Source organism: Nipponia nippon, unplaced genomic scaffold, assembly GCF_047370975.1.
Source record: "Nipponia nippon isolate SJK-2023a ecotype South Korea unplaced genomic scaffold, ASM4737097v1 scaffold_2, whole genome shotgun sequence".
NCBI classification, from domain to species: domain Eukaryota; kingdom Metazoa; phylum Chordata; class Aves; order Pelecaniformes; family Threskiornithidae; genus Nipponia; species Nipponia nippon.
In genome coordinates, this window is record NW_028262336.1 from 122,834,242 (window position 1) to 122,847,769 (window position 13,528).

Consider the following 13,528-nt stretch of genomic DNA (forward strand, 5'->3'; position numbering starts at 1 on the left):
GGTACTAGAATGAAACAAGTCAAACTGACCTTTTCTTGTGACCTATACAACAAGATCTGAACTACGCATGGCTTTAACATAGTGAATTTATGAAAAAACACATTTTTATAAGTTTCCTACAAATTCAAGTTTGAATTTTATACAAATACCACTGTTCATTGAGTCTGCTGCATATTCTGACAGTTATCACCTTATTTTAACCAATAATCCTTTTCTGGATTCTCTACAGGTCTAAGAAATCACAAATAAAACTACTTTCAAAGGAATCAGTGGATTCAAAGGTATATATGGGGAGGAATGTAAAAAAAAAAAAAGGTAAAGAGCACATAACTTACGCTGTACTGACCTGTTATAGTAAAATTGGAGAACATTTGTCCTTTTTTTTTTTTTAAATAAAAAAAGAAGGAAAAAGAAAGAGTTAACTCTGGCTTAAATTTCTGAACATAAACTAAGAAGCTAACATAATAGTTTGTAATGGCTCCCCAGACAGGATTTGTGGTCTGCAAAAACAGGAAGAATTCCTCCCCCCAGCTTCCCTCCCCCCCACACTGTAAAACACACCACTTTATAACCTGCAGAATTAAATCAAACACACAAATCACAGGTTTCCCCTGAAAAGAAAGAGGTCAAAATGAAGGGTTTTTCTTTTTTTTCTGCTCTACAGCAGCTTGACACCACAAGCTAACCAACTATAGATCTGGAGTTGCGATTGCATCCCTGTAATAACACAAGTACTACAGATTATGTTTAGGGTATCGTTAATCTCTCACACCCACCAATTTCCTACTGACAGCTGGAGGCCAGCAGTGAAATCCTGGTGCAAAAGTTCACTTAAAATCAGCAGGAACAGATAAGCTTTCAAAATAATGCTGAAAATTATGAAAACAGACCTAAGCAATACGTTTTCCAAAAAGAAAATGATTACTTTTTGAACTTAGTAAATACCAGTAGCAAGTCTTTCACAGGAAGACAATGTTCAGGCACATAACTTCATATCAAAAAATACAGCTAAAGGACCCACGGGCCACTGGTTGTTTTCAAGCAATTTTCTATTTCAAAATTTTGGGTTGTTTAAAGAAGGAAATGAACACTTTACAGTTTGGGAAATTGACGTTGTTCAAAACTGCAAATCAGTAATACTTGCTTCGAGCACATTACACGTTAAGTAAAATGGTTATTTTTTCTTGCAAATACTCAGAATTTGTTGTTCTTAAAAGGACAGAAAAGAAAGTCAACATGTTCTATGATTTGAACACATGCCAAAGAAAGGGTATGAGAAAACTGGAAAGGGAGAGAAGCCAAAAAGAAAATACATCTACAGTAATACATTCCAGTTAAATTAGTACCAATAATTCTTACCGAGTTTTCAGCTAGTGCAACATAAGATAACATCTATAGTTTAATTTTTAAACTGTTTTATACTCTATTTTATACAGATTTTCTTTCAACATTCCCTCCCTCTTCCTCCTCTCCCAGTTTGTCTATGGTATCTACAGAGCCAACAGAGTCAAAACAAAGGCTGACCTACAGAGGGGGAAAAAACCTCTTAATTAAAGCGTGATTTAACCTCCCAAGATTCCATGAAGAGATAAAAATCAGATTCCAAAAAGCTTATTAGTTTCATAAAAGGATTGACTAGTAGATAACAGAAGAATAACAAATTAATCAAACCTCAGGAAAAGAAATGAAGGATTTCCAGCAATTTTTTAAATTATTAACATTCTTGGTATAGAAGGTCTATCTGGTGTTAAATAAGGCCCCAAATAACAATTTCTTTGGACTGTTGATAATAACACAGGATTGTTTTTAATCAGCTCAGTCAATCAAAAAGAAAACACTCGGTTCTTTTCTGGGCACCTTCTCAGTTGGGATACAACATGTGCTGCTTGGCCGCTCTGTCTGGAAGGTATGTGCATAGGGCACAAAAGCAAATACTCTTTGAGCAAAACTGCTTTGGGGATCCTTAGCAACAGCGGGTCATTGCTTCTACATATTTTGCTGGCAACCACTACTGTTTCATAGCAAAAAGAGGACATAATGGACAGAACTGTTAATAAAAATTAGGAAGAAGAGCAAGACAGGGCACGGAAATTTCAGAGTTGCAGAGAGATGCAATATTCACCGGCCTTGAACATATACTCAGTATATTTTGGGAGTAAGAAGGACAGAAAGAAGGAGAAAAAAATTCTCATATAAGGCTAATACTCCAGCAGACAGCTTGGGATTGTCCCACCCCCAGTGGAAATTCATCCCGTATTTGACTGGTTCTCCTCCACCTCTACCCTCCAGCCCTTCTCAGGTTAAGAGCCATTCACCCATACCCCACCTGCGCATCCCAAACCCAGCCCACAGCAGCCCCGTGAGAAGCGGCTCCAGAGGCTTCCCAAGAAGCCCCTTGAAATTGCTGCCTTTCCCTCCCCAAGCCATATTCCGTGACCAGTTTGAGACGGTCCATTCCACAGTACAAGTTTTTTGATAACCTACTCAAATCATCACGTTTTTTTCATCTATTTCAAAAGCCTTAAGCAGTCTAATGCTCCTTTTCTAGTCTGTCAAACTGTTTTGTTTGCATGTTTAGCGCTAATTTTCTCTTTAGACTTACGTTTTAATGATTACATTTGTGACCGGATTACACTGCTTACAAAATACCTGAGGCAATATGCAAAAAAAGCTCACGTGACAAATCAATCCAACTCAAACAGAAGACTACTACAGTTTTTCCACATGGTGGGACTTAACTTCTAAATGCCTTTATACTCAGAAACAGCAGACCAGCTATTCCAACAGAAGTAGGGTATGGAGTTAAGACTTGCCAACATAAAGTGCCATTTGCACTTCTTTCCCCTTTAGAACCCCAATGACAGAATATTAAGTCATATTAAAAACAGGCTTCAAATCCAGTTAGGAGCTATGAATTAGTCGTGCAAAAGACGGATTAATGCTGTTAAGAGGTGCCTGCATCCGTAAGGGCCTGGAACACAAGGGGTCCCAAGGAACAGCAGTGTCAGAAGCCAATGTAAGCCTTCTCTAGAAAGGTAGGGAAGCCATATCAAAAGTTTGACTGAGAGTCATTTCAACACAGCCCTATTAACTGAGAAGTCAACTTCTTGCAGGCCATCAGCATTCGATGATGAACTGTGCCAGATACTACAGCCAGCCATTAATGTGACACCTCACCTCCCAAAGACAGAAAAAAGCTATTGCCAAGTCCAGTTTGAACCTATTATTTTCTAACTTTAAGCTCAAAGATCCAAAATGCCAACGGTTGATATTAGAACACTTTTGCTAGTTCCTCAGTCCGCTGCTCATGAGGAATGAATAACAGACACCGAAGAAGAGCTTAAAAGGAAAAAAACTTATCACCGATGAAGCAAGATGGAACACATGCAAATTCCTTCAAGTAGACAAAATGATGATGTACTACCAGACAGTCCATATTGTTTCAGTCTTTCACTCAAGTTGGAGCAGTTCGGATTGCGATGACAGGTACTGGCCCAAATTCAGGAGACCTGTTTTATGCTTGCCTTTAATGCCGTGGACTTTGTTGTTCCTGCTTTTCAGACAGACCATCTTTAGGAGGTTTTAACAGCATACCCTTAGTTTATCAAAAAGTTTCAGTCTGCAGTGGAGGTCATCTGATTACAAGAAACACTATGCAAACCATAGGACTCACTGAAGGAAATAAAACCGTGTCATTTTCTGTCCTGGGATGTGGAGGGGAGAGGGCAGGAAGGGGAAGCAAGATGTTTAACCACACTACACTGCTGTAATCTTCACCACAGAAAACCCTCGCATGGTTAAATATAGCAAATCATTACCATTCCAGGTTGCTACCTCCACACTTTTCCTGCTGCAGGAGCTAACAACAACATTAATTCCTTGGGAGCAATGAGACTACAGGAAAGAGTCACTTAATTTACAGAGGGTTTATAGGTGTGGCTCATACGGAAACAAAGATTTAAGCTCCTCTCATCTGTACTATCTAAAAACAATATCCTATAAGCAGACCTGAGGAACATATCGCAGAGAAGTTCCCTCAAAGACTTTCAGCCATGGTACCAGAGGCATGGTAGGCACAGATGTTATCTGGCCAGGTAAATGTCAAGCTTTTCATTGCCACATCAGCCAGCGCTACAGCCAGCTCACCTAGGCAGCAGCTGAAGTTTATTCTATACTAGCAGAATATTTATTATGCCCCCTCTGGGAGCCGCATGTTACATGCAAGCATTCAGACACAGAAGATGTATTAAGTGTTTGCTTAAGCCAAGGAAGTCCAAATGAGCGTCTCCTGGACGCGAGTGCTGAGCAGACAGAACAGAGCGATTAATCCACTGTTTGTGCCATTTGAATCCAAGTCAGACTTGCAGAGCAGTCCAATGTTGAGCAGCAGTCTGAATTTTAACATCTTCTCTGTAAGCATTTCAACAGGACTGTAAGTTTTCTAGGGGTTTTTTTGTAGGTTTTGGGGGGTTAATGATGAAAAACAGAATACAAAATTACAAAAGTACAAAATACTAATACTCGGATGACTAAATCACTTCTACTTAGTTTTCAGCCTACAAAGTGAACATTTCAAAAACAGATCTGTCAGAAGTGGTCCTTAGAATAATAAAAATTAAACTTTAACTATAATCAAGCTACACAGAGTCACCTGGGATCTATCAGAGCTTGTAGCTTGACCTTAGCACTGCCCTTTGTCCACCCAGGCTGGCCCCACAGGAACTGACAAAAGCACCACAGAGCTTAATGGGTGCTGCCTGTGATGTCTTTCTATTATTATTCACGAAGTAACCTCACGGCTGGCGCTCTGCCCAAGCTGGTAAATCCTCCGGAAACTCAGGGAACTGGAGACCATTAAGCAAATGCCACCAAGTAGTCCTGCCTGATCCGGCTCAGCCCTGACTGTAACACCACTAAGTGAGAATAAACCCAGTCTGTACAGACCCACCCAAATGTCTGCAACACATTCTCCAGCACCTCCAGAATCTCAGGTATATATTTTACATGGGATCTTCCAGTATTCTTAACTCTGTCTACCTGTGTTACCCCAGAAAATGGATTATCGACTCTAAAGCTGTAGCTGCGCTCCTGCTCTTCCATCTTGTGCGAGACATAAGCAAGCTGGACCAAATTTTTCCAACACTCGAATGCTGCAGGCTGAAAATTCCTGAAACTTGGTTGCTGAACACTTCTGCAGATACGGTTACAGTTTTTCAGAAGCCTGATTAGTTTATAACCTGGGCTGATTGACTATAAATGCATGGGACTGGAATCACAGATCCCCACGGATCCTTCCTGCTCTGTTCACAACTATAGGATTCATCTTGCCAAACTTTTGCCCTCTGAAGTGGATGAAATCTAGCTTAAGACAGTTAGCTAGACTGCCTTTGTAACTGAGACACAATGGTGATTCGCTCAGCTGATTGGGAAGAGATGACTGGTATGAAACAGAAACACACATTTCAGATGGTGAGAAAAGTCTAAGTGTTGACTGTAACAACTTCTTTTTAAAAGGCATGGAGAAGTATAAGGATTATACCTACATCTTATGGTAGACTGATTGTAGGAATAATTAAGAGCATAGTATGGGAGAAAGGATCTTTCTTGCATAAAGAACAAAACGGTTTCCACAGTTCATTTAAATGCAGCAAATTTAACTCTGCAGCTACTTTTACAAATTGAGCACATAGTTTACATCTTGCTAGTAACACAGCATCTTTTTATGACCCACGGAGGACATCCTTTTCCTTCACACAGGACTGCTTCACAATCCGGCTACAACTTAAATGACAGCCTTCCCTTCATCCACTAGGGAGGTGACCTTGTCATAGAAGGGTATCGAATGAGTTGAACAGGACTTTCCTTTTGTGAACCCATGCTGACTGTGCCTGATGACTGCACTGTTTTTAAATGCCTTTCAATAGCACCCAGTATAATTCTCTCCATAATTTTTCCAGGAACTGAGGTTAGACGAACAGGTCTGTACTTTCCTGGATCTTCCCTCACACCCTTTTTGTAGATCGGAATAACGCTGGCTAGCTTCCAGTCGGCAGGGACCTCCCAAGACCTTTGGAAGATGATGGAGAGGGGTCCTGCCCTAACACCCACTAGCTCCTTCAGTACCCTGGGATGAATCCCATCAAGCCTCATGGACTTGTGAGCATTCAGCTGATGCAGCTGATCCCTTACAACTTCAGTGTCCACAAAAGGAAAGTCACCGTTCCTGCACTCATGGTCCTCTGACTCAGGGGACTGGGCAGCCCAAGGTCTATCAGTATTATTCAAGACTGAGGAAAAAAAAACATCGAATGCCTCCGCTTTTTCTTCATCCCTATTAGTCAGGTGACCACCTTCAACAAGGATTGGTCCAATGCTTTCTTTAGACCTCCTTTTGCTATTAATGTACTTTAAAAAGCCCTTCTTGTTGTCAGATACAACACTGGCGAGTTTCAACTCTAATCGAGCTTTTGGTGTCTTCTCCCAGCATATGCTAACCATAGCTCTGTAATCTTCCTGCAAAGCCTGACCTCGTTTCCAGAGATCACACAGTCTCTTTTTCCTCTTGAGCTCCACGAGGAGTTCCCTGTTCAATCAAGCTGGTCTTCTACCCCGCTTGCTTGACTTACACCACAGTGGAATTGCTGGCTCCTATGCTTATAAAAGGTGGTTCTTAAAGACTGGCTTCATTAATATTGATTTAACTGAACACAGTTAAGTCAGCTTCAGGAAATTTTTCTAGAATTAACATGGAATGCTATGACAATAAGTGAAAAATAGAAATCTCTTTGCAGCTATCAACAAAGTTATGACTGCCAGGGATATACCCTACAGAGGTCATCGATCTTTCTAGTGTAAAATACCAGGCTACTGTTTTTTTTTTTTCCAAACTGGAGACTGAGTGTGTCAGAACAAACCATAAGCCAGGTGAACCCATTTCTCAGAAAGAGAAATTACTGTAAACCACTGATTAGAACTACATTAGCCCTGTGCTGGGGATGGGCTCCCAGCTCTTAGAGCTCCCACTAAGACCCAAAGTCAGCAAGAGATGCTACTTTCCACGAAAAACACATCCGACAGCTGCCAGTCCTCAGCTACCTGCCATTCACAATGTTCCCACAATCACAGCATCTTCCTGCACTCCCAGGCAACTTTGATCAATCAATGCTTTCCCTCCCTCTGATAACTATAGCAGTAGCAGCCCTCAAAGCATGCAGCAAAATATGTCCAAATGTTTACATGCTGCTACTACAAAAAACACAGATCTCTCAAACATTGGCTCTCACCAAGGCAGTTGCTGAAGTGCAACGGATTTTAACATATTTTGGTTTAGAAACAAAAAGTGCTCCCAGTAACTTCTACAGCCTGGCTCCATATTTCACAGTAATAATCACTCTAAAGGAGTAAAACTCATTAAAAAAAAAAAAAAAAGAGTTTCCCTGCTAGCTGTCCTTACCAGATTACAGGCAAAATACTCATGTGAGTGATCCAAACTTGAGGATTTTTTCACTACAACACAAAAAATATGCAAAAAAGTCATCCTTCAATGTAGCTTGCTCTCTCAACCCGTCCCCCCATACTGGTGATTTATAAGTTTCCCTAAAACATGTCAAACTGAATAACTGTAAAACATTTTGAGAAAGGAAATTATCACCTCAAGTCTAAACATACTATACTGAAATATATACCAACAAATTTGTATTTGACTGGACAAAAATGCTCTATTTGCAACATATGCTTCTTACCATTACGGTGCTGCCATATTCTTCCTTTATAATGTATTTAGCCTAACGGCATTTAAGGCAAGCAAATAACCCTAACAGCAACTGAACGTTTCATCAGGAGAATGAACATACAGTCTAAAAATTCCACATTGTTCTTATACAAATGTTTCTGCCACTTTTCTAAGCACTACACAGTCATACTTTTGTTTCCAAGAACACTAAATGTAAGTGTATATATATAATGTTCTCTCTAACATGCACTGTTGCACTATATCACTTTCTAAATACACATGCTTTAAATATTTTTCTTAGGAGTCCAGTATACTGATTTTTTTGATGAAAAACACCCAAAGTTTTCAACTAAAAACATGTTGACAGTAGTCGCCTAGAGCAAGATTTTACAACCAAATTATAAAAGCCCTAAATCTCAAGTTTTATAATACCATCAGTGACACAGTCTTAACTGTAGCGAGGAGACAGGCGCCGCTATAATGTTAACAGCCAGTATGTAAACATTAATGCAGCCTAAGGGGGGAGCAGGGGGCAATCCCAGAAGGGTCCCTTCAGAACTGCCACAGAACTTTTAGGTGGCTGTAGTTAAACTTTCTTTGGCTCAATTACTTACAGAGAGCAGAAAAAAAAAAAGTTAGCCAGGCAGCAAGACAATTAATTTCATCAAAACTGTAATTGTATCCCTTCTTAAAGATTTATCGTTCTTGAAACTCACTAATACATTATTTTTTGAACAAGAGTCCAACAAACTGAAGTTTGCCATTCAGCTATTACCAAAACAGAACTTAAACGGTTTTGAAACACAAGCACATTTACAAAACACTTAAGAGAACATCATTCTTTTCCTCGAGAGGAATCACAGAGGTCTTAAACACAGGCTCTTCCCTGAGCTATCGGACTTCTTTGTCTTAGAAATCAGTAAGGTACAACCGCTCTAATCAGATTTCCAGTAATAGGCTGGCTTCAGCCAAGCCTCAAATCACATTTCAACAGCTTCATTCACACTGATTTTAACAAGTATATTCAGTTACTTCTGTGCCTTCTAACAGTCTCGGTGCTTCTGGAACAAGGTCCACGGTACCATGTCTTTCGGTCTAAGCCACATACCTCCTCCTCTACTATATGCTCAATTCTTGTTGAAAACATTTAATAGATGTTGAAAAAAAGACAGGAGACTGCAACTTTGAATTACAAACAGAAGCCAAAACACATAAGCAAAATACTCATTTTTCAAAATTATAAACAAATAAAATTGCTTCTTATCAACAATTTGAAACAACACCTTTAGGAGTAAACAAGGAATACACTGGTAAAACAAAGGTTAATAAAATGCATGTAATGATTTCCTAAGAAAGCTTAACGAAATTAATGTTACTGAGTCATATCTCTATTTTTGAGGAGACATTAACACAACTTTTAATGTCTAACACTACAAAACTAAATTCTGTGACAAAAGAATTGCACATTTTTCTTTAATAGAAGATATAAAAAAGGTGAAATTGTAAAGAAAATTATATTCTGTTAAATACACTTGTGCAGTGCACGTGTTCGAAGCTTACTTATTATAATACAGCCATAGTTACTATGACAATATATACATAAAGAGTAATTAAGATGTTGAAGTCACGGCCAAATAATCAAAAGGAATTAGAAAAATGTACAGTCTAATGAATTGTGTACACTTCCCCAGGAAAAGGGAGTACTTTCCTTATTTGCAAGAATATTTTCTTTGCATGTGAAAACACACAACACACCAGTAACACCTACAATACATTTTGTTTCATTTGTCATTTTTCAACACCTCTGCCAGAGCCATAAATACAGCGAAAAGAAATAACGTGACAGGACTAACACTAAAAACGATTAAAAAGATCTGTACTGTATGAGATAATGTAAAGTCCAAGTCAGCTGAAATTTAAGTCTGTGCCCTCTTAGCACTTCTCAGAGCCTCAAACGTATACCAGCTACGCAGCTAACAGATGTCGGACTGTCATTTATGAATTCTGCATTCGCCAGTAAGGATGCTTCCTCCTAATCCTAACAGGCAACCACACTGCTTGAGAGTACCAGAAAAAGGCAAAAATTCTGAGTCACTCCTACCAGAATGAGGGACTAAAGGCATAGAATATGAATCTGCTAATTACAAACACATAATCTTCATGTTGAAGTATCTACATTCAATTATTATCCAAGAAATAATTCTTACCAAAACATAACTTAATCATAACAATGTGAGTAGTTCTCTTCCAGTAATCTCACAGAACATTCATAGATACATATATAAACAAGTTGACAAGTGTTTTTATTCCTTGGCCCTTTCCCCGGATCCTAATAAACTAGTTTTCATAGACAGGATAACCATACTTTATAATCACCAAATAGAATACACACGGACATACTAATGGGCAATTTATATCTTTATAGCACTGCAGCAGCATAATATAATGCAGATCATTCCCTGAGTGTGTTTGAAGTTTCTATGAAATGTCACCTCCCCTTCTCAGTGCCATACAAATTTGCAATTATCTATTACACACATACAAACTATAATCAAACTAGTTTTGCAGCACATTAGAAAACATGCTTCTCCTCAGGATCATAATGTGCCTAGACAAGCTATCCAGCTCCGTTTCCCATTCTTCCGTAAGAACTATGAAATGTACAAGGCTGGCACACATGAACAGCAACACCCAGAAGAAAATCTGATTTACAAGCCTGCTGTTCCCAAGCTCAGGACTGACAGGGATGCTGTGCAAGCAAATGCCAGTGAGGTACTTAAAATAGGGTATCCACTTGGGAAGAGATTAAGTGATTAAGTTTGATGTTGCTGCCAGCTGCTAGTAGCAATTTAAAGGACTAGAAATACGTTTATGTACTCAAATCAGGACTTTTTCCCACCTCCCTGATTTTTCAATACAATTTGTTGTAAGCTACTAAGGATACGACTGAAAACACCACTATGTCTCCATGTCAAACGTCAGCTTCCTAAGACTACAAGTCTATTAAAATTTGATTTTGCCTGTAACAGAAGCTAACAAGCAAATACATGTGGAATCAGAAAGTCGTATTTCACTAAGTCTGTCAGCAGCAGCATTTCACACATTATACGTGGTTAGCATCTGATAACATACCAAACAACTTCATATTTAAAAAAACAAACTTTCAACTACCTTTTGATGCCATTTAACAATTTTTTTTCATTAATAACAATGATCCCACATTTTCAGCTGCATGTGTTGCAATATCAACGTGGCCTTTTTACTTTTTATCTGATGCAATATAACGTGAACTTTTTAGGCAATTAGGTCACGCATTTTGGATTATGACAGAAAGAAGAGTAACCTCCCAGGAATTAAGTATTTCAGCATTATTCATTACATACATGCTGTACCAACCTACTTTTGTCATTTTCACAGACGTCTATTTCAACTTTTATTTCTTTCAAATTTCAGATGCTAAATAGGAGCCTGTTAACACGTCAAAGCTTTCATACATTGCCACTAAGACTTTCAGAAATCCCTATTTGACACAAAATTTGTTTGCTTACTCTTTTTGCTACACTTAACAAGCTTAGGTTTGAAAGTTTTTCAAAGTTGTTCCACTGTTACACAAAAACCTTGTACGGGTTTGGGTTTGCAAGCAGTTTCAACTCTTGACTCACAAATACTCTGAGCACTACAAGAAACTCATAGATGGACAACCAGCCTGATTTCTTCCCCTTTAATGTTATCTAGAAATATTAGAAGTCTGACACACAAAATCTCTCGCATTGTAACAGGTCTGTAGGAAAAGTTAAGCTCGTCCTGTCACTGATCAAAGGGAGAAAACGCATTTGCTCTCACTGCAAAATGAAACACTGATGCCGAGCACAGTGCTGGAGTCTAACTAACCAGACAAAGTTCTACCAAAATCTATCCACCCTCTTAGAAAGTAATTGCAGTAAGATGAAAATCAGTCAGCTAGAAAGGACATTAAAAAGATAATTAACTTATTTACTAACTTTATTATGGTTATTTTATCTATAGTTACATTAAATGGAGTGATTTAGAAGTGCTCCCACCTCTCCAGAACTTCTTACACATCCTCAATAATCAAAAACAATGGATAATGCATTCTTTTAAAAGGACAGAATTTTGACAATCTTACCTAAAACTTGGCTTGGGCTTTGCTTACTCCATGACTGAAGTTTAGGAATGGGGCCTCACAGTCAGTCAACAACATGATGTATAAATGTTTGCAGTTATTTTGAAATGACTGCTTAAGGAAGTTTCAGGTACTCATAGTAACCAAAAGTGCGTTCACATCATCTCTAGTACTAAACACCCCTCATCGTCTTTTAAAGAGTAATCCTGTACATTACCCTTTTGTCACCTTCTCTACTTTGAATAAAACCTACTAACTAGATGACTAAAGCACCTCATTCCATATTAAAGTAATTAAGGGTTATAACTTTCACTGTTGAGACAAGCTACCAGTGTAAGTCGAATTTCAAAACATTAAAACCTTACAACCCAGGATTTCACCCGCCACCTTTCATGGCCACATTACAAACGGCAGCTTTCGGCTATCCTTGGATCACTCAGAGCTTTCTTCCCCCCTCTTCATGCTTTCATAACAAACTTCCCATTGACAGCTGAACTTCGGCACCTTTCCTTAAGTGAAAGGCTTTGCTTCCTGTATCATTACATTTCATCCAATTTGGATTACTTCAGCTCTTCCAGTCAGTTTTTTCCACAACATCCTATTACTCCTCTACCTTAACTAATGTCACGTTGCTAACTCAAGTCATTAGCAACTTTCATTACCATGCTCCTTCCCCGTGACTAATTGCAAACATTATTTAAATTATATTTAAAAAAAAACCAAAAAAAACAGAGCTTCAGTAGGAAAAACTAAGCAACTGAGCATCATCAGGCAATCCTAAGCAAGCCAATTACACATTAAAACAAGAAAAAAAAAAAACACAAAAAAGAAACTGAATGTTTGTAAAGTGTTTTTTCACTGTAGCTTCCTAGATTTAAATCTAAGGTTGCAAAAGACACTATTTCAAATGAACTACATCTCCAGCATTCTGAAACAAAACCACTGAATTGTCAAATGTCAATCATCAAATGACCAAAACAAGAAATATTATTACACAAAACGGAAAATCCATAAACACAAACCGTACCTGCTTTTCCTTTCGATGAGAATAGCCATATAAGAAGCAGGTAAAGCAGCACCAAAGCCAGGAGACCAAAAGTAGAATTTTCCAAGTATCTTCCTGAAAATGTAATTTGTACACACATTACTTGCAAAGCAACCGAAACATTCATGTATAACACCATATTTTACCTTTATCATAAAGTTACGCATGCTTTATTAAGATTAATTTTGTGCTTTTACATTAATCAATTTTTATAATTGGATAGTTCTCAGAGGGGTTCCCAAAGTGCTTCATAAACATTAAACACCTGAAATACTTCACTAACGTATCCATTTCATTTCAAGGATTACTTTGCTTCAAAGAAAGCAGTGCTTTCAAGTGATGTCTCTGAAAAGCAGCAGATATTAATTAGAGAAAAATCTTCTAAAAGAACTTAGAGCTGCTCCTCTCTCTGCTACTTGTCCAAATACATCTTCAGGAAGGTGTGCCTTGTGGAATTTAGGGATGCAATCAGGTGAGCCAGAAATCAAATCAAATTATTATATGTCATGCTCCAAAGAAATAGTCAACTGATACTAAAAACAGTAAACCACTCATTTACAGTAAGCCAAGGCATCAATCTGTACATTAGAACTGGAAGCAACAGTGA

General features: G+C 38.4%; 1 protein-coding gene across 2 annotated transcripts in view; it reads right to left on the reverse strand.

The window, feature by feature from the left end:
* Positions 1-13,528, reverse strand: part of TMEM135 (transmembrane protein 135) — a 184,917-nt gene that overhangs the window by 150,047 nt on the left and 21,342 nt on the right. For both annotated transcript variants that reach the window (XM_087758856.1, XM_087758855.1), the window contains exon 3: positions 12,904-12,996. In XM_087758856.1, the coding sequence (XP_087614982.1) occupies positions 12,904-12,996 (93 nt within the window). The remainder of the gene's footprint in view (positions 1-12,903; positions 12,997-13,528) is intronic.